General features: G+C 37.0%; 1 protein-coding gene across 3 annotated transcripts; it reads left to right on the plus strand.

The window, feature by feature from the left end:
• Positions 1 to 18337, plus strand: stck (LIM zinc finger domain containing stck). Of its 3 annotated transcripts, none has more exons than XM_022062681.2 (9): positions 1 to 158; positions 2127 to 2182; positions 5880 to 5990; positions 7555 to 7667; positions 8381 to 8573; positions 9081 to 9222; positions 10612 to 10728; positions 11648 to 11789; positions 14639 to 18337. In XM_022062681.2, exons 2-9 carry the CDS (start codon positions 2175 to 2177, stop codon positions 14836 to 14838), a joined length of 1026 nt encoding a protein of 341 aa, XP_021918373.1. In that variant the 5' UTR covers positions 1 to 158; positions 2127 to 2174; the 3' UTR covers positions 14839 to 18337. The 3 variants fall into 3 exon arrangements, with proteins under 3 accessions (XP_021918373.1, XP_087201257.1, XP_087201256.1); XM_087345131.1 differs by lacking the exon at positions 1 to 158 and adding an exon at positions 195 to 213; XM_087345130.1 differs by lacking the exons at positions 1 to 158; positions 2127 to 2182 and adding exons at positions 3208 to 3386; positions 4068 to 4580.
• Positions 18338 to 20220: the final 1883 nt, after the last annotated feature.

The raw sequence follows: 20220 nt of genomic DNA on the forward strand, positions 1-20220 counted from the left end.
ACCAACCTACCAAACACAGTTAATACCAACATTTTGTTACAGTCCACGCTCACAACTCTACAAGAAGACCCAAATATGGAGATGGGTGGGTCGTTTAGTTAGTAGGAAATGTAAAGAATTACGTCATGTGAGAAGAAGGGTGTTGAAACGCTGAATAGGTAGGTGTTAACATAACTGTTATCAGTTTATTTACAATCCAGGTACAGAGATAAGGTAAGCAAACTAAACTTTGTACTTTTAGAGGACGTTTGTTAAATAATGGGTAGTATTATTAAAGTTAGAACTTAAAAAGAGTAAAGTTTATGTTTAGTATATAACATTGCCAGCCAGTTACTTTATAGGGTCTGGAGAGAAAGTTAGTTATTAAAGTTCTGTTTATGACGTGATTAAAATGGGTTGATACGGGACACGTGTTACCTACTAACAACCCAAAAATATAGTTTACATTTTTTTTTTTTTTTTTTGCAAAAATGAATTTTCAGTTAATTCCGTTGCAGCGTTTTAGAGGTTCCTTTGGGCAGAATATTAATTTTAGAATTTGGTAAAAAATCTCTATATGCTTATGTGAGTAAGTGCCAAGAATTCCGTTTTTTGCTGAGATGTTACTAGAAATGTGTACATATTTCTAGTTAGAAGTGCTTGGACCCCTCCAAAAGAACAAATCGAACGTTTTTTTACTGATACACCTTTCTCAGTATGTGTTATAATCGTAGCCCACCACATTGTTTTTGAGTAGAATTTGTACCAGAAGCATGCACCAGTCACATGTTGTGTGACTTGGGAGCAAGCTAAGGTGGTAGAGTGGATTGATGGGAAGGAAACACAGAACATACAGTTATGCCTGCACTTTGGAACTTTGGTTTCCAGTAAATGCAAACTGTTTTTGCATGGAAAAAAATCCACGTATTTGTGAATACTGTATATTCATTGGCAAGTTAAGTTAAACAAATCCAAGCCTTTCTTCTCCATTAGAAATAAAGGTTATATACACTATGCAAGGAACAGGTGAAGACTTGCAACAGTGCAGTTTGGCTGTTAATGCTGTCAGTTTCTGGACAATTTGAGTATATTATGCTTATCAGCACACCCCCTTTGCACTTATTGGCTAGTCACAAAGAGCAGAACTTGACTCAGCCACCAGTTCTTTTGAGAAATAATGTAGGGCCATTACCTGTTGCGGAGAACGGATAATCATCACAACCAACATCAGTTACTACTCATAGGGATTAGGCCTATTGTTAGTAATTCTGACTTTTTTTTTGTCATGTCTTGATCAACAGAGCACAAAATTTAAGTCCTATTTTCTTCAGTTATATCAAACTAGAAGAGTGTCCACCAGGGCTGTCGAGCTGTACTAAAATCTCTTGACTCCTTCATAAAAGCTCAATATGTATTAATAATGGGAAACCTACTACAATGGTAAATGGCACCATAAGAGATTTCATCACCACCACCACGCGAATCATCAGGCTACTTTTTAAACTTATAACCCATATTTAAGTATGAGTATAATGATTTTTGCAGAAATCGGTTGATTTGTAGACAGTTTGTATTGGAGCCAAAGTTACAAAGCATTATTCCCACACCATGTGGCTCACGGTAGCGAAAGTGTTCTTAAGATTTTATATCGAGGTCAGAGTCGGTACATTTTTACCGACTCCAAATCCACCTAAAATTGCTTCCGACTCAACGACTCCGACTCCACAGCCCTGGTGTCCACAGTGTTACTGTGTGGAAATTCGACAAATGCTTGTATTTATTTTCAATCTTTATTGCCCAATAGCTTACCATATGCCTGGTCATTCAGTATCATTGGATATTATAAAAAAATATCCCTGAAAATTGCCTGCCATGTGGCATGTGGGTCAGTTTATGCAGTAACAGGCCTGAATTTGATTAAATTTGTTGTAGGATATCTTCTAAAACTTGATATCAAAGTGTTACGTCGGTATTGTCATTGTGAAGATAAAAGGTACATTGTCACCAGTTTTGGGACCTAAACGTTTTGAATGTGATTATCATACATTAAAGTTCAGTAATTAGACAGTTATCCAAATTTGTGTTACAGGTGAACATTTACATTTTTAGACCATTAAGATGCTAATTTGTGAATTTTCTGTTTGTAGCATCTTGCTGAGATTTGACTTCCTCAGTTAAACTTTATAACTTCACCAATGCCTGGGTGAGTACAAATTATACCTTCTACCTTGTAATTATATGTTTTATAAGATACCTGTAGGTGGTTTCTGATCGTGACAGAATGTAGTTCAGTTAAGGAAATGCTTCTTTTTTATGTAAATAATAACATTAATCCCGTATTAATGTGTTTTGAAAGATCAATTTGGTATTAACCCTTTGGTTTTATAACAACCGAATTTTTAATCTAGTGAAACACCTGTCCGTTGAAGGAAGGCTGCCATATGGAGTTTGTTGATGAAATGGGGATGCACACAGAATAATTAGTACCTTTATGGTTTGTACTTAATATTCATATAATGATGAACATATAGCTTGAGGTTGGGTGAACATTTAGCTTGTGTTGCTGAGCAAAATATTAATTTTAAATTTTTTCCTGTTAATTCTTGTGGCAAAAGATCATTTGCGTGATCAAGAAGGGCATTGTGTCTTTGTGAAATATGTTGTGAGGATGTGGAAGGTGCTTCATATTAGCAGTGTTGAAGCTTTGCATTCTGTTACCATAGGGTTGGTTGGCTGTCTGTTATAAGGTGCAGGAGAATGTGTATATTGTGTGAAAAATTGTATGTAAAATCTCACCATTCCTTTTTTATTGCATAAATGAAAGTTCTGTCTTTGTCATGACAAATATACATTCATGAATCTGCAGATTTTTTTTGAGGGAGACTGTAGTGGTGGTGTAAAGCAGACATTTTACCTCTATCTAGTGACTAATTAACTTAAGGTGCAGACATAATGTTAATGTCCCACAGTACGGCACTGTGCGGAGTGTGAGATAATGGAAAATAGTCACATCCTTATTAGATCAGTATTTTACACATGACAAATAACAGCAGTTTTCTCCATTGGTGACTCTCATATTTTTGATGCCCATACTTCTCTGATAGAGCAGAGTTTCTGATCTGTGCAGTAAAATTAGCTGACGACATCAGCAAACAAACATGGGCTTGGCCAGGTTGGCACCTGTTGGCTCAGAAAGATAAGGAGAAGCGTGCTGCTTGCTTTGTGAAGGGTGCAGTGTTGCAGAGTTGTGTAGAGAGTGCTAATATAGTGATTTATTGTAATAAGAGTTGAAGGTTGTGGGTGTAATTAATTATACAACTGAGCAATGATTGTGCTTGGTCTTACATTGGATTACTGGTGGCAGATGGTTGTTGGAATCAAATATGAGTGTTATAGTTACTTTTCTGGTAGGAGTGTTTTCTTCAGATGTAATTTAGGTCTATTCAGGCAAAATAAAGAGGGTGTCACATGACGTGCGTTTGTAATATGTTGAATGGATTAAAAACTGTTAGGTTTCCAGTATAGTTGATTTGTATTTGTCTTTTTGGGTTTATTTAATGTGTTTGTACCTTCATAAATCGCACTCAAAGTAAAAGATTTTTCCGTCAGTCACATATGGACTTTTCGTAGGTTATTCCATTGATTTGAAATTTTGCGGAGTTTTTGAAGCTGACTTCTGTGTCTTCATGTGTGGTTTCCTTCATTTTCAGTCAGTGAATATTTTTGTCTCACGTGTTACCTGGATGCATCACTGCCTGTGTGTCCAGGTGTCAGATGAGACATACAGTAGCCTTGAACACTTGGATCTGCATGTTGTGTTGTATATGCTGATACATGAACTTGATCCTGAAGTTCATACAGCTTAGCTTTGCAGTATGTTATATGAGAAGAAAGAGATTAGCTTTAATTGAAACTTGTTTGTATGAATCCATGCTTTTGAACACTGCACAAGTTTTAACAGTAAAGAAATATGTCAGTCATGATTTCTCCCCCTTGTTATTACAGATATAAGACATTATGACTTGATGTAGACATAAAGACACTCCACCAATTTTACATAAACATCCTGTAAGCCTGTTTTGTTTTAGGATAGCAAAGGGAAACTTGGTTTTAAAAGTCTGCTGATGCACAAACTGCTGTTCAGAAGCATTGCCATCCTGTTGTGTTATGAAGAGTATTGACTTATATAAGCTTACGTGTTACTGACATTGAGTGTGCATGTGAATTTGTCGTGTTACAAGAAGTGTGCTTTGGGGACTGGTAAATACTGCTCACACTGTTTGGTGAGAAAATTGTGTAAATATGTACTGTGGCGATAACATGAAACATGTAGGAGATCATTCAGTGGCAGGTGACATCAGCATCCCTTTGGCATTGAAAAGGCTGGAGCACAGCGAGTTGTATGTTCGTAGAAAAGAGCACATGGCCATGGAGAGCTGCGGTGCTCTGGACTTGGCCCGCAACATGGCTGACACATTATATGATTATGACACTCTAGACAGCATGGCTTTTGGTGGCAGCAGTGGTGCCCTTGTGCAGCCACCTGCACTGGCTCCCAAGGAGAGCCACAGTGTGAGCGAGATGATCACGGCACAGTTTAGGTAATGGCACACTTGTTGCCGTGTGGATGTGCATTTATTCTGTATGCAGAGGTGTTTAAAACAGAAAATGAAACTATAATTGAAGAATCCATGTAGAGGAAAAAGTACGGCTGTCCATATACCTAAGATCCATGCCATAAAATCATTCTGAAGATTAAGCTCCAAACCTTCCTAACCTTGATGTTTTATTTATGTGAGAGGGCCCAGGGCCAATCTTGATATAATAGAGTTGAGAAAAATTCCAGTTCTCATACCGGTATTTGAGCTGTACCGTCTATTCAGTGGTGTGGTAGCATAACTGCAAAATATGCAAATTTATGTTCTTTTTAGTTAGAATTCTGTGATTGGGGTTTGATTTTATTTTGTAAGATTTGTGTTTATTAAAAAAATATTGTAGCTTGGCATTACTGCAGAGAAATAGTTGCACATGTTCTTATATGAATGAAAATTACTTTTGTGAGGAACTGTTTCCACCTTCATGATGAAAAGCTATGGAAAGTTTGATGAAAGTATGATACGGTGCCTATGTTTTTCCATGGAACTGATAAATGGGACTGCAGTCCTAGAGTCCACATAGACTTCATTTTTATTAACTTTTGGAAGGATGAACAACTGAGAGTTAAAATTCAATTTTTTTGCTACCATATGAGGTTCTCATAGCAGCTTATTGAAGATGACTGTTTTCTGGGTCGTAGTGTAGTCTGGTAGACATTAACTGGTGTTTTAGAGGTACCTACTGTCTGCAAGATCAGGGCCCTGATGAAAGACCCAGCAGGTACATTTGAAATGTCATTAAACTTCTCCCAGACTGCACACCACTAGAACCTAGAAGACAGGCATCTTCAAATTTTCAGGAGAGCAAATGCTTTACCATCCTGCAATGTATTCCAAGCAGGATTCACAGTTTATGGACCCAGCTGTGAATGGGGGGAAAAAGTGTGAATCTGCATTAATCTGTGACGGAAGTTCCAGTTTAATATTACGTAGATTCATGTTATGTTAAAACAGTTCTGTTTGTGGTTAAGTGTTTTTAAATGTATCTTTCTTTATGAATAGGAAATAATTATACTCTGCTTTTGGTTTTCCCCTGCTTTGCATTACTCCATACTCATCTGTTATCACCCCACGAGGTATGTGACAGCCCTGAAAAGCATCGTATTTAACCCTGGTCATACGTTCAGGGAATCAGCTCTGACTCGGAACTTGGGTGATCTCAGAGTTGGGTTAGGTGCTTTAATTTCTTGTTGTAGTTTGAGTAAAGTGAAGACTAGTTCTGATGCTGTCTGCTATGTGTTGCAGTATCAGCATGCCTTTGGGGAACATGTTCTGCTCCCGCTGTGGGGACGGGTTTGAACCACATGAGAAGATTGTGAACTCGAATGGGGAATTATGGCATCCACAGTGCTTCGTGTGAGTATGCACTACTCTCTGACATTCTTGTGTGGAATGAGGATGTGAACCACTTGCTTTCACAGTGTGTTATATCATCTTCACTGATTTTTATAAGTTTCTGCTCAGACAGTAATTTCTAATGCAATATTTGTCACGAACTTTTTATTTGCTGTTTTTTATCCAAACTAAGATTATTCTTTTGAAAACTAGGAGTGGTATTTTTTTTATTAGGGTTTTGTTTGGTCTTAAGTTATTTAGAGTTTTATTATACTAATTACTGTCTTTTTAATATATTATTAATTCTTTTACGAGTAATTCATATCTTTTCCCTGCATGTTTTGAGTACATCTGCTTAGTATCAGGAATCTTATCTATAAAATGAAACTATTGATTTGCATATCTCCGATCTGCTATAGTTGTTGTCTATTGAACCATAAAGTTGTTTACTATAAAGCCCTCCATTTTATCATGTAAAAACATCTGAGTTAATAGTGTGGTTAAAATTAATTATTACTGCTGTTGTTTTGTGTGTGTATGCATGTACATATGCATGCGCACGTGCACACACTCATACGTAAAGCTACTGTTTATACACGTCATTGTATTGTTATGCTATATACAGTTTCTATAGTTATATTGCCCATTTGTATGGAGTTATATTATATATTCTTATGTGATTCTTAATGTGTTGTTTTTCATGTCCAGTTTATTATTATTATAATATTTTAAAAGTAATTCAATATCAAATTTAAAAAGTCCATCCAAATGTAACTGTGTGCTGTGTACTATCATTCTGTCTGTGACAGTACTGTCCCAGTTCAGATCTCAGACTGGCTGTCCTGACATGGTATAGAACCATGTGAGTTGGTATAATTGTGGTTTCAAATGGGAGAGTGCCATTAGTAGCCTCATTATGAAGAGATGTCCCTTCCATAAGAAGTAATGTGCCACTTGTGGAAGTTATGGAACATGGCAGATTGTTCGAGAAGGAACTCCAGTCATCTATGCTGTGCTAGAACAGCTTTAGATCTTATAAAAGAAAGGATTCTGGTGTATTGAAGTGACAGAGCTTGACCAAGGAGTATTATTATATTGTAGAAGATGTGTGTGTACCCAATCGGGACCGTGATTTGTGGAGTATCAGGCATTAATCCATGAAATATTGATTGTACTTGTATTTGTGCAAAATAAATCTGTTTTGTATTAATGTTACAATATCTATACTGTGGAAATGTGATGCTTTCTGTGGTAATCCAGAATGACAGTTGTTAACTAATTTTAAAGTCATTTTCAGTTTTACAGATTAATTCTGCATGTCCACAGTTGTGCAAAACAATTGTGACATTGAAACAAGTACATGATACTTTGTGTTAAATATATTTTTGTAAACACCCCCCCCCCCAACCTTTTTTCCATGTTACTTTCTCATGTTCCAGTTTATGGTGTTTATATTTTGTTCTTACTTCTTTCAGTTAAGAGTGAAGTGTAAGTTACTAATTTTAAGTATTGTATGCGTTGTACCTGTGAGTTTAATCCTTGAAGTTAGTTAAATGGAAGTATTTAATGTCTGTTATGTTTGCAGTTGTGCGCAGTGTTTTCGAGCTTTCCCAGAAGGAATCTTCTATGAGTTTGAGGGTCGAAAGTACTGTGAACATGACTTCCATGTGCTCTTTGCACCATGCTGTGGGAAGTGTGGTAAGTAGCGTCTTACAGCAATGGAATTTGTTTGTTTCTTTTACTAGGCCATGGCTCCAAATATTTGCCAGTTCAGAATCAAGGTTTATTTAAAATTTTATCATTACATGAGAAACGAAATGTATACAGAATTGTACTGAAATAATGGTATGTAGCATAACAACTAGGATGAATGAAATGGGGATGATTTTAAAGACTGGATCTTAACATAGCATGTTTTGGTGATGTGGGTTGGATTGATCAGTATCTAATCCATTAGGTTCTAATGCAAGAATTAATTAATGTGGTTGGTTTTTTTCCGTCTATGTACATGTTTTTTATTTTATTTTGTCATTCATATTTTCCATGTCTTTAGAGGTAAACATAGTGTGTGCTTGTATTTATGTGTAATTCCTATCCTGTGCCATTTGCTAATTGGAATGCCAGTATTGGTTCAGTATCTTGGTCATGATTTATTGACTATAATCCAGTGAAGCAAAGAATTACTTTCAGTATAGAAGGAACAGTTATGAAATTGAGGCTTTGTGTTTTGTAATCCATATTGGCTTTCCAGTCCTGTTCTCATTGTTTTCAAATTGTATGTCAGTTTGTTCTTTCCCAACATTTGCATGGCGGGGCTGAGGGAGAACGCAGAATGGGGCAAAATATGACAAAGTCATGAGCTCTGCCATCTGTATTAATTACCTGAGGTTCTTTTATACTTTTTTTTGCAGGAGAGTTTGTGATTGGTCGCGTGATCAAGGCCATGAATTCCAACTGGCATCCCCGCTGTTTTCGTTGTGAGATGTGTGACAAGGAACTTGCAGACCTGGGTTTTATCCGCAATCAGGGACGTGCGCTGTGCCACGAGTGCAATGCTGAGGCTAAAGCTGTTGGCCTTGGCAAATATATCTGCCATAAGTGCCAGTAAGTCTTCAGTAATCAGTTTGAATTTGAAATGCTTGATATCAAGTAATTATTTTTTGGGTGCATGCTAGAAACTGCTTATAAGTGAAAAGCGTTCAGAATTCCACACACTTTGACCAAAAACTAGCAAAGCGCAAGTTTAGGACAAAACATTGCTCATGGAAGTCCTTGCCTTTTGTAGATCACACACATTGTGGATTGCTTTTTGTAGGAATGCAGCCTGTGATAAGAGATTTTATATTTCACCGTGATGTTAACTCTATAATTGTGTCCCTAGAAATTACCTGTTTGCAATGAATTGTTGGTGAATTTACGTGCCCAAGATAAAATTGTTACTGCAGCTGCTATGTAATCTTTAGAAGTAATTGTAATTAAAAGTTAAGACTGGCTGTTACTGAAGATTCTCATCAGCAACATTGGCAGTGTATGAAATGCCATAAAAATACAATCTTCCCCCCCCCCCAAGAAGATGATTTTATTTAAAAGACATTTGTCTGCTTGTTTTAGTGGGCTAATTGATGATAAGCCATTGCGTTTTCGAGGTGAGGTGTATCATGGCTACCATTTCAACTGTACAGCCTGTGGTATAGAGCTCACTTCAGAGGCTCGTGAAGTTCGCAGTCGTCCTGGGTTTGCAGCCAATGAAATGGTAAGTACCAGACTGGTCTAAGGCATGTGTTTTTGAGCAGGATGATCAAGGAAGGACGACGTGCATTTCATGACCCATCCGGAGTCACATTACACACGTGGGGAAGATGAGACATATGCAGAATTTTGGTTGGAAATTCTGCGAGGAAGAGATGTAGGTGTAGGTGGAAGGACGATATTACAGGATTAGAAAGGTGCACCCTTTGGATTGCACTGAAATTGTGTAGGTGTTCTTCATGCCACAACACAGGCTGTGAAATCAGCAGGTTACTTAATTGATAACCAAGATCAAAAGGAACGGGGTATTTAGATCACTCTTACTTGAAAGGAATGACAAAGGCAGCAGTGATGTCCAAGGTAAACATTCCTGTAATGTGATCTGAGGCCATTGTTTTGACCCAAGATTGACCTGTTTCCATTTTAACAATTTGCCCCGACAGAGTTCTTAGTTCTGATTGATGCAATAATGTATTTTGATATGACATAGTGCTTATTGTTGCAACATTGTCTTCACACAGTGACTTCATTTCCCATATTTGCAGCTGCATCAGTTTTCTAGCAGTGACCCTGGGTTATTTCATTTGCCCAGCTTTTGAGACAAAAGTGTTTTTATTCTTTCCTCACGCTAGAGCTTGAATAATACCCAACAATATTGGGAAGGTATATTCTGTAGAGCAGTGGTTCTTACACTTCTTCAGCCAGGACCCACATTAAGTTGGGAGCCAGCTTCGTGACCCATGATGTTTAATTAATAATGTATTTCCTTTAAATAACTTTACTCTTGTCTACAAATTAACTGTATTATTTTTATTAAAATGTAAATAATGCATACTGAATTAGATACTTATCCAAAATAATAATATTAGAATGTGATTAATAATTTGTTTATTATGTATAAAGAGTTTTACAAAAGCATGAATATTAACATTGTGACTTAATTATTATTACAGATTAATAATTTATTGGTTGGTAGTACACACAACAGTGCTTTTCCAACAATATCCTTGGTTCATATTTTTGTCTGTTCCAACAGTCTGGTCTTTGGTCTCATTGTTGTGTGACAGTGACCCTTGTTCATGCAGGTTGCCTATCTCCTGGGAAAAACTAGACAGACATGGATGACAAGGTGTGTTTTGCTCACCGGAGTGTGAACTGCCACTGAAAATGTATCAGGGAAATAAGGGTGGACAATGTTCTTTCCATTTACCTGGCTCAGGTTAGGGACTGATGATGGGCATATGGGTTCCATAAAGGGTGGGGAATTTCTAGACTAGCTAGGCCTACTCTTACCATCTCAAGAAGGACTCTGCTTCATGTTGTTAGTCGTTTAATATGTGTTTTGAATTGTAGGTCATGTAACTGTTAACAAAGATGTGAGTTTTGCTTTCAGAATGAGCTGTATTGCCTGCGCTGCCATGACAAGATGGGTATTCCCATTTGTGGTGCTTGCAGGAGACCTATTGAGGAGCGTGTGGTGACTGCACTTGGGAAACATTGGCATGTGGAAGTAAGTTTTCTGGAAATGAAATTGTGTTTCTCCATTTGCATGTAGTCATTCAAAACACTTGTCTACTTTCATGCTGACAGTAGGCGCCAGATGTCTTATGAGCTGTGTTTCCTAGTTTCCAAGCTGGACTGGATTCGGCATGGTCAGGTGAAAATGTAGAGCAGTCTGGTGCTGCGGTAGCTATTTGTTGTGTGTGGGTCATTCTGATTATTTCTTGATCCGTACCATATCTGTCTTGTACCTACCTTCCTTGGTGTGATTCACCGTCCATTATTTCATATGCTGTTGAAGTTTGATTTTGGATCCATGCATAACTAAAAGTGTGGAATTAATCGAAGAGATTAGCTTTTTTAGAATGTACACCACTTGCCACAGGTTGACAGCTCACAACATGTCTGGTGACTACAGTACTGAGGTAAAAAGTAAAGCTGCTCTGCTGTATACCATGTGAGTGCTTGGGGGGAGAGGAGGTATAGCGCCTACTCATTCTTAACCTTGGCACTAGGTAGGGGTGAGGAATGAGAGGTGAGTATTTGATTGTTGTCAGTTGAAATATGATAGTTGAAAGATCTAGTAATTGTGAAAGAAATTGAAATTTAGGGCTGCACTGTGACCTGAGGTTGGTTGCAGAAGTTTTTTAAGCAAAATGATTTCTCATGGGTCAACATTTGCGCAGGAGTTTCAAATTGTCATCCATTCTTTTTATATGTTCAAACTGTCTAAACATATCTTCCAACTTGTTTCTGTAATTCGTCTACCTTGAGCTGTCTCCTGTAATTCTAATTCTCTCTTCTGGGTTTTCAAAATATTCCTTCCTGGAATTTAATCTAAGCTGCTAAGTTTACAGTCCTGTCTCTTAATACATGTCATGTGTACTACTTCTGTTGTGCTGTTGGTAATAACTGTTTTGTTTATGCAGCATTTTGTGTGCGCCAAGTGTGAGAAGCCTTTCTTGGGACATCGCCACTATGAGAAGAAGGGCCTGGCTTACTGTGAGACGCATTATCACCAGCTATTTGGAAATCTGTGCTTTGTGTGTAACCAGGTGATTGCAGGGGATGGTACGTGTTCAACTTGAACTCTTGCGTCTATAAGGGAGTACCAAAGCCAGGGACACTCCTTAAATTATAAAAGTAATATATTTACGCAGATCAGAAATGTGGAGTTCGCTCTTACTACCTCCACCACTTCATCCTTTTCTCCACTAAAGAAATCGTGTGTTTATTGATCTACATTCTCAAGGAATGTTCTTCATGTCCATTGCAGTCATTGTTTTGAGGTACTTTTTTGTGTTTAATCTTTAAACACAAACAGAACATGTACCAGATACTGGAGAGTGCATAGGCTTTCATGTATTGATTGAATATCAAGTTAATTGAAATTATTGAAACATACCATACTTGTCTGAATAATGTTCATTTCTTCTTCCTGATTCAGTTGGGAAGGAATAGAATTGGACAATATTGAATTTTATTACTTGTAACATAGTTTGTTGGTATGTTGTTATTTGTACTTCCAGTTCTGCTGTGATTTTCTTGGGGTCTCTACCCAAGGCCATAGAATTCATTTTTTAGGTGGGATTATACGTGGGTCTCTATTTTCAGTTGCTCTCATTTATAGGGATATGAAAGGAATCATGGTGGGCAGAGGGGACCTAGAGTTTAACTCAGACTCCAGATTATGATACCGTACAAGTATTCTTCACATTCCCAAAATTAAATTATTGGCTTAGTTGAAGGCTTCAGTCTGTAAGCAGAAAAAGTGTGTGTGTGTCTAATCAGGGATCAGACTCAAATGTCTTTCCTTGAGACCACAACGTCCGCACATATGAAATATTGCATTCACAATTTTGATCTTTGCAACTGCAGTTCATTTACTTACTGCAGTAGAAAATTAAGCTACAGGAGTGATGCTTGTGAGCAAAGCTCAAAGTGGAGGAAGTGAGGTAAACATAAAGGGGGAAAACCTTGTGGCAAAGAGTCCTCTGGGTATACCTTGGAGGGTAGGAACCCTCAGAGTGAAATCCACTCGGTTTGCTTTGTGCCTAGTTCCAAGGGCACAGATGAAAGTCTAGTGAGGTAGAATTGATGAAACATATGACAGGCAGGCAGACATGTACTGGCCCAGAAGATGTTTTTCACTCATGCTGGAGCATGAAGAATACCTAGTAATGCAAAATTTGTAGTGGGATTACATTGCTTTACCACTTTCTAAAACTATATGAGAGCATCATACAATTGAAACTGAAATAAGCAGAAATAATATTAAATGTAATATGAATGGAATAAAAGAATTGGAGAACTTTAAATACTCAAGAAGTAAAATAGTGACAAATGGAAGTGTTAAAGAATAAATTACCATCGGAATAAAATATTCAGAACAATGTTGCCATGTAATGAGGGACAGACTCTGGAAATGGAAATGCTTGAGAAAGGAAAAATATGCCTGTTTAAAGGTTACTGAATGCCCATATGGGAATATATATTCACATGGATCTCTAATCTCTTATATAAACATCTGTGTGAATTCCTATGTTTGACACGAGCCATTAATCTTACACAAGTTTTGCAAGTGCATATATTTTTGCAGTTAAATGAATTCCCCCCCCCCCCCAGAATTATCCCATGCTTCATTATGGAGTGTAAATGTCCGAAACTGATTTCAGTGTGTTAATGTTGCTGATAAGCAACATTGATCCTGCAGCATAACATGCACCACTTAGCTTATGTATATCAGTTAATCAGTATTATTTGTCTAATTTTAAGTGGTTGTAAATTTACAGATCCAAGAGTTCTGTATTTACTGACTTTTGAATACACTTTCCATTATAACCAATGCTTTAAGCATATCTGAGAGCTAGTTGTTATAAATTTATTATATTTGTTTTATCTAGATTCAGGGACAGCTTGTTAACAGTAAACCATGTGCTAATATGAGAGAAAATGTTGTTTGATGTTGCATGGAAGTCAACTTTTTTACTATAAATTATGACACTAATGTTATCAGCAAATGGTATGGGTTTTGTTAAGGTATTTATTGTTGGAGGAATGTCATTTATGTATCTTATGATTATGAAGGGTTCTAGAATTGACTCCTGTGTAACTCCTTGATTTATTGTTTTCTGGTGTAAGAAAAATTATTCTGATTGCTTTAAGGTGATTTTACTTTGACCTTTTGTTTTCTGTTAGGATATGAAACATTTTGCAACTATCCCTTGAATTCCATAAAAATGTAATTTAGGTAATACAATTTTATGATTTACACAGTCAAAAGCTTGTGCTGTATCAGAAATTTCCTCCAACATGCATTTTTTGGTCAGTAGTTTTTAGCACATTTTCTGGTAGTGTACATACTCAGTTCACACATCTTTCTGAAACAAAATAACATGAATAACATTGCAAAAGATTGCATCACCAATTAATAGTCATTAGTTAAAAGGTTGTTTAGATCACCAGGCATTTTCAAAACTCTTCAGACTTTTTTTATTATATTATATTTTTCAACCAAGGACATTTCCTGCCGTATCACCGCACAGAAATTTAACTTGCTACTTGATGTGACATACATGTAGGCATTCCAGGAACTTAATTGTCACACCTTGTATGTCCAAATCCATGGGGCAGAGTCGTTCATGAGAAACTGAGTCTCTCAAGAAATTCCCCAACTCATGCAACCCCACCACTGGCCCCTGTCCTAAGGCAGATGAATTGACTCCACACTTACCAACCCTGTTTATTTAACATGCATTTTAATGTTTTCCTATCATTTATTCCTAATGACTTTAGGTTATTGTCATTGTTCGCTGTGAAGTAGAAGAGGTGAAATAGTGTAGTCCGTAATTATGTTTAATGGCCTGTCGTAATTTTCTTCTGTGTGAAACATTATGCAAATGTACCTTTTATGTTTACAGTTTTCACTGCTCTTAACAAGGCATGGTGTGTGCACCACTTTGCCTGTTCTGTCTGTGACCAGAAGATGAACCAGAAGACCAAATTCTATGAATGTGATTTGAAGCCAGTGTGCAAGAAATGCTATGACAAGTACCCTAATGAGCTACGGCGTCGACTGCGAAAAGCCCACGAACAGACGCCCAAGAAATCACCTGCTTAGGTATTTAGTCTCGGAGGATTGTAATCTCAATATCTGTTGTAGAAGGTGATAGGTTTAGTGGTTATGTTCAAGTCAGTATGTGTGCATCTTTTGTCCACAAACTGCAGGGTCCATTTTAAATAACCTTTGTTTTCATCTGTATTTTTTATTCACATTTTCTAATATATGTAATGATTCTTGGTAACAGGAACTTTGCATGTGAGGAAAAGTGAAATTATTATGTATTAACTGCACATAAACACTTGCATGTTACAGCAGTTTTTCACTCCAGAAAGATCAACCTAACACCCTTCTTCAAAATGTTGTTTATTATCACTGTTAGATCCACATAAGCTCATTGTTATTTGGTAAGTTATTTATCCGCAGTACTGTATTGTTTTAATTATTCCTGCTTCGTTTTTTATGTCATTCGGCAGCATCAATAATCTCTCCCCATCTGCTGAAATTTCTCTTTAAAGAGAGAACGTACATAAGAAATATGAAACAAAATGTTTGTAGGTGTTGCCCTCCCTTCACCTTATACCACATTTTTTTTTTGTCAGGTTCAGATCTGGGTAGTAAAATGGCAGATACAAAACAATGTGATTCTTGAAGATTTAATTAAAATGTACTTGTTATTTCATGGATTGTGCAGTTTCTTGAAGGCATATAAAGCTGGTTTTGGCATTTTATATTGAAAAGGAATATGCCTTTCTTCTCGCAATTTTGTTATTTATTTCGTTGTTTGGTTAATAGATACATTATTTACAACAATTTTCCCAGAAAACTGCAGTTTGGTTGCAGGTGCTATGGTAATTGCACATCCATCTGTGAAGAGGACATTTTCTCAAGGCAAAGTAGTGGGAAATTGAAGATGGCTGTCTTCTGGGTTGTTTCACCATGTAGTCTGGTAGAAGTTTATTGGCATTTCAGAGGTTGTCACTTCCTCCTCATGTTATATAATAGACAAATAGAAAAGAGAAAATACAGTGAAACCTCGATGCATCGTTTTCGGCGGGGGTGGGAAATAAAAACGATGAATGCGGGAAAACGATAGATGCGGGAAAGCATTAAAAATTAAAAAAAAACAATGTTTCTCTTTCAAAGTTACTTATTTTTACCAAAAAAGTCTTTAATGGACAACTGGTTTGTCGAAACTTTACGTTTTAGGCCAAACAGAGCCCTTTCCACGTTCAAAATGTTTTCTTCGTCACGTTCACTAATATTATGCGCATAAAAGAACGACTTCACTTTTGCCAATGCAGCGTGTGCTTCGGCAAAACTCGGCAAAGTTCGGGCTCGCATTCGTCGTTTCTCCCTCTTCCTCACCGCTCCCTCAACCTTCGCGGACTATAACAGGAAAAATGGAAGTACTATTACTGCCGAACTCAACGAAACGTAGCTGTAGAAGACACGATATGAACCAGAAGAATGAAAAAGTTTCGCTCGCCTTTCCTTTGTACTTATAATAAAAGCATTTGTGAAGAAATTCACACTGCACATGCCATCTGGCATCGCTGGAACGAAATATGAGTGCACCATAATTAAAATCGTAAAATTTCTGACAATGAGCACCGCCATTCACTCCAACTATCACCCCTGCACCGCTGACCCTCATTCCAAAAGAATGTGCTGGTTGGGCGACATAACAGGTTACCGCTACTGTGTATTCCAAAAACATTATGCGTCTTTCAGTATTAATTTATCTCTAAACCCAGCATTTTAAATTCTCAGAAACGATCATTGCGGGAAAATTGTGGGCCGGGACTAAGATTTTTGAACGATCGATGCGATAAAACGATAGTTCGAGGAACGATAGAAGCGGGAAAATGTAACATTATTTTATATGGGATGTATTCGGGACCGAACAAAACGGACGATGCATCCGGGAAAACGATAGTTCCGGGAACGATGGATAGAGGTTTCACTGTAATAGAAGATGAATTAACTTAGAAGTAAGACTTGACTGAACTATTACGCAACCTGGAGTGTTTGATCACAACCCTTCAGAATCAATTACTGTGCGATGTTTTCTCAACTGGATTACATGGATTTCTAGCCACAGATTTGTTGCTATCAGGCTTCTGTACTGTCAAGGTCAAATCTTTTCTCCTGAGTGATGAACAGTACTTTTCTTACTATGTAACATTCCCCTGTGAATTGAAGAATTTTTTTAAACCTCCTATAACTCTGACCCATCTTGTTTTGCAAAGGTTCAAACTTTTATAAAAGGTGTTTAACGCCTTATTGATGGTTTGTTAATGGCATATTTGACCACATCCAATTACATTGTGTAAACAGTGTGCTGTCATTATTAACAAGTCTTGAATGTAGGAAACACTGAAAACTGTACAGAGGAGCCCAAATGCATTTTCTGACACACTTGTTGCCATATTTAAACTCTTGTAAAATGTGTCAGCCTCATCTTCATTTTGTGCAAGTCCACTTACAATATCAGTTAATTGCTGACATTCTGACTTATTCGTCGAGTTTGCTGTGTTTGTCCTCTTCTTTGCCCATCGTGCTGTTCTCTGTGATTGAGTGGGATAATTGCCAAATGAGAAGAAGAGCTATTACTGAGATGGAACTTCGGGTTAATCATGAACAACATTTTTAAAACTTTCTGTTTATACTCTAAAATTTATGTGTAATGGTAGTAGTAGTTTCCAGTGTCCTTTATCTTGTTGATGCAGAGGTTGAAGCAAATACCTGGTAGTGTTTCTTAGATCTGGTATGCAAGGCTTTGACTTATTACAGATTTCTTTGTATTTTATTTCTGTAGCTGTGCTGAGGACATATGCCAAAGCTGTGTCATTTGTCTTCCCATTTCTGGTAATCTCCCCTTATTCTCCCAGACTCAAAATTATGTGAGCTATGATTACATGTTTTATTACATCATAATTATACTGTCAGAAATTTAAAATAAACAGGTTTGTCTGTAGCTTCAGCTTGTCTGATGTTACCAGCAGATTTTGTTTTGATGTAGAAGGAAATGGGCCTGCAAAATTGCACTTTGCAGTCTGAATACACTGACATATTGTAATGTGGGCAACAAACATATTATGAATTTATAGCATTGCTTGGTTTTTCAGATTCTGAAGTAGAAGTGTCTTGTTAGATTGTCAAAATGCTTTCAAATGTTGACAGAGACTGAACATCCGTAAACTGAGTGAAGAAATTCACATGCCCATTGAAAGTAATTTATTTTTCTTCTGTTTGTTCATACTTTCCAAAAGAGAAAGAGCCATTGTACATCCAATAGTCACTGTTTATATAGCAAGCCTAGACAGTGACTATGACATTAAGTAGATGCGATGTTAATAATAGTATGTTATATGTAGCTTTAGAGTTCATTTTGTTTTATATCACTACTTCATAGTATTTTATGTTAACACAAATAATGTAGTTCAACATTTTATGAAATTTGAGTTTGCTTAAATGTGCATGATTTTTTGTACAAGATAAATTAGGTTCTATGATTCATCATAATATATTGCATAATAAAAGGATTAATTAAGTACTATGTTTGTATTTAATAGGAACTCCTGCATCAGGTTGGAAATTATTTCTTTCTCATCTATCATTTTTATCATCATACCTTACCATCATTAATATGAACATTTTTGCTTTCCCCATACAAAACCATTGCCTTTCATTTGTTTTTGTTTGCGTTTCTCCTTTCCCCATATGCCCCCTTGCATGTAGCATAAATACTTTATAATAAAACAGAAAGCATTGTGCACTGAGAAGAAAACATTTCTTAGGGTAGACAAGTTGTAGTAATCTTCTGCATGAACCTCTTGGTGCTTTAGTTAAGTAATGTAGAAACTAGTAATCTGTTAAAATGTAGCAAATTGTGTTGGTGATCAACTAGAATGTGAATTGATTTGTGATGTAGAATCCATCAACTAGCAATTTACTAAAATTGTAAAATTAAAACTAGAATTCTGCTTGTTAGTGTTGACTTATCTATGATGGGTGGGTGATTGTATTTCACAGGCTCTGGTTATTAATATTGAAGGCCACAATGGTGCCAACTTCTTTCATAGTATGCATTTTATTTGCTTTTTTTGTTTTGGTCTTTGAGAAATCAGAAGGATCAACTTTCATATTATGCTGTTCATGTATGTTCCATGAAAGGACAAGAAATATTTCTGTATTTATTATGTGCTCCATAATGGAGCCCTGTAAAATATTGTTTTATCCTGAATGAAATTAACATTGAAGAATATCCCCTACTGCAGGAAGTGTTGTAGTAATGATGCCGTGAATCTCACATGCGTCATTATAACTTTTAAGGTAAATAAAATAAAGTACATCTTATGTTTTCTGAGGCTGCTCATAGTATGAGGCCCTAAGCTGTACCCTATTCATGAGGATGTTTAAAAAATGGAGCACTAGGCAGTTCTATGGGAAGGACTTTGTTCTGGCACAGAAGAAATCAGAGTGAAGTGTATTTAGCCAGGAAACATAGACTTGCTGCAAGTTTCCACCATTTTTAAATTTCTTACCAGCCAGGTGCTCATTCAGTGGTCTGAATAGATGGAAATTACTTGGTGTGCGATTAGGACTGGCAGGTGGTCCAGAACCTCCCACTCATGCAACATACTATTTGTTGCCTTATTTTCTGAAATGCCTCTGTACTTTATATTTTAAGCCAACATTAGGTATATCCATTATGGGTGCAGTGGAGGACATGATGCTACCTAATCCCACTTGAGGAAATGCTACTAGAAGGAAGTTTTAAGTAAGTTCTTAGGTGTTCTTTACATTTTAGTTTGTTCATGTCTGCCTGCCTGTCTTATGTTTTTGTGAGGTTACCCAACCTGCCTGGCTGGGGTTTCAGTTCCTATTGGGATACTCAGTCTGCATGACCTGAGAGGGGGGTTCCCCACTGTTCCTATGGGGTACTAAACCTACATGGTTTTCAGCCAAAATTCTTTGTATTTTTCTCATTTTTCCCCATTCATGGTACATGCCCCATGATTTGATCATCCCAATAATATTTTATTAATAGTATTAATTACGGAGTTCCTTAGTTTCTTTCTAGCCTCCTGTTACTTCGTCCCTCATGGGTCAAGGTGTTTTCTCAAGTACTCTGCTCTCAAACAACCTCAATCTGTTTTTCCCCTTAATGTAAGAGGCCCATAACAATTGGTACAATTACAGTTTTTAAATCTTAGGACTCCTCCCCCAATATTGTCAGGGTGATTAAGTTGAGAAGAATGAGATGGGCAGGGTATGTGACGTGCATTGATGGGGCAAGAGGTGTGCACTGGGTATTTGTTTGGAAGCCATAAGGGAAGAGATTGCTGGGGAGACCTAGACATAGATGGGAGAGTAATATCAGGTGGGGTCTGTGGAAGATAGGAGTTGAAGGAGACTGGATTTTGCTGGCCCAGG

This window comes from Zootermopsis nevadensis, unplaced genomic scaffold (genome assembly GCF_977971745.1).
Source record: "Zootermopsis nevadensis isolate Lab colony 2312 unplaced genomic scaffold, Znev_1.0 Znev_ptg000008l, whole genome shotgun sequence".
NCBI lineage: Eukaryota > Metazoa > Arthropoda > Insecta > Blattodea > Termopsidae > Zootermopsis > Zootermopsis nevadensis.

Coding starts and splice junctions, on each gene's coding strand:
- stck (XM_087345130.1), top strand. CDS start 4,282: ATGTACTGTGGCGATAACATGAAACATGTAGGAGATCATTCAGTGGCA. Junction 8,574..9,080: donor TATATCTGCCATAAGTGCCA/GTAAGTCTTCAG, acceptor TGCTTGTTTTAG/TGGGCTAATTGATGATAAGC. Junction 11,790..14,638: donor CCAGGTGATTGCAGGGGATG/GTACGTGTTCAA, acceptor TTATGTTTACAG/TTTTCACTGCTCTTAACAAG.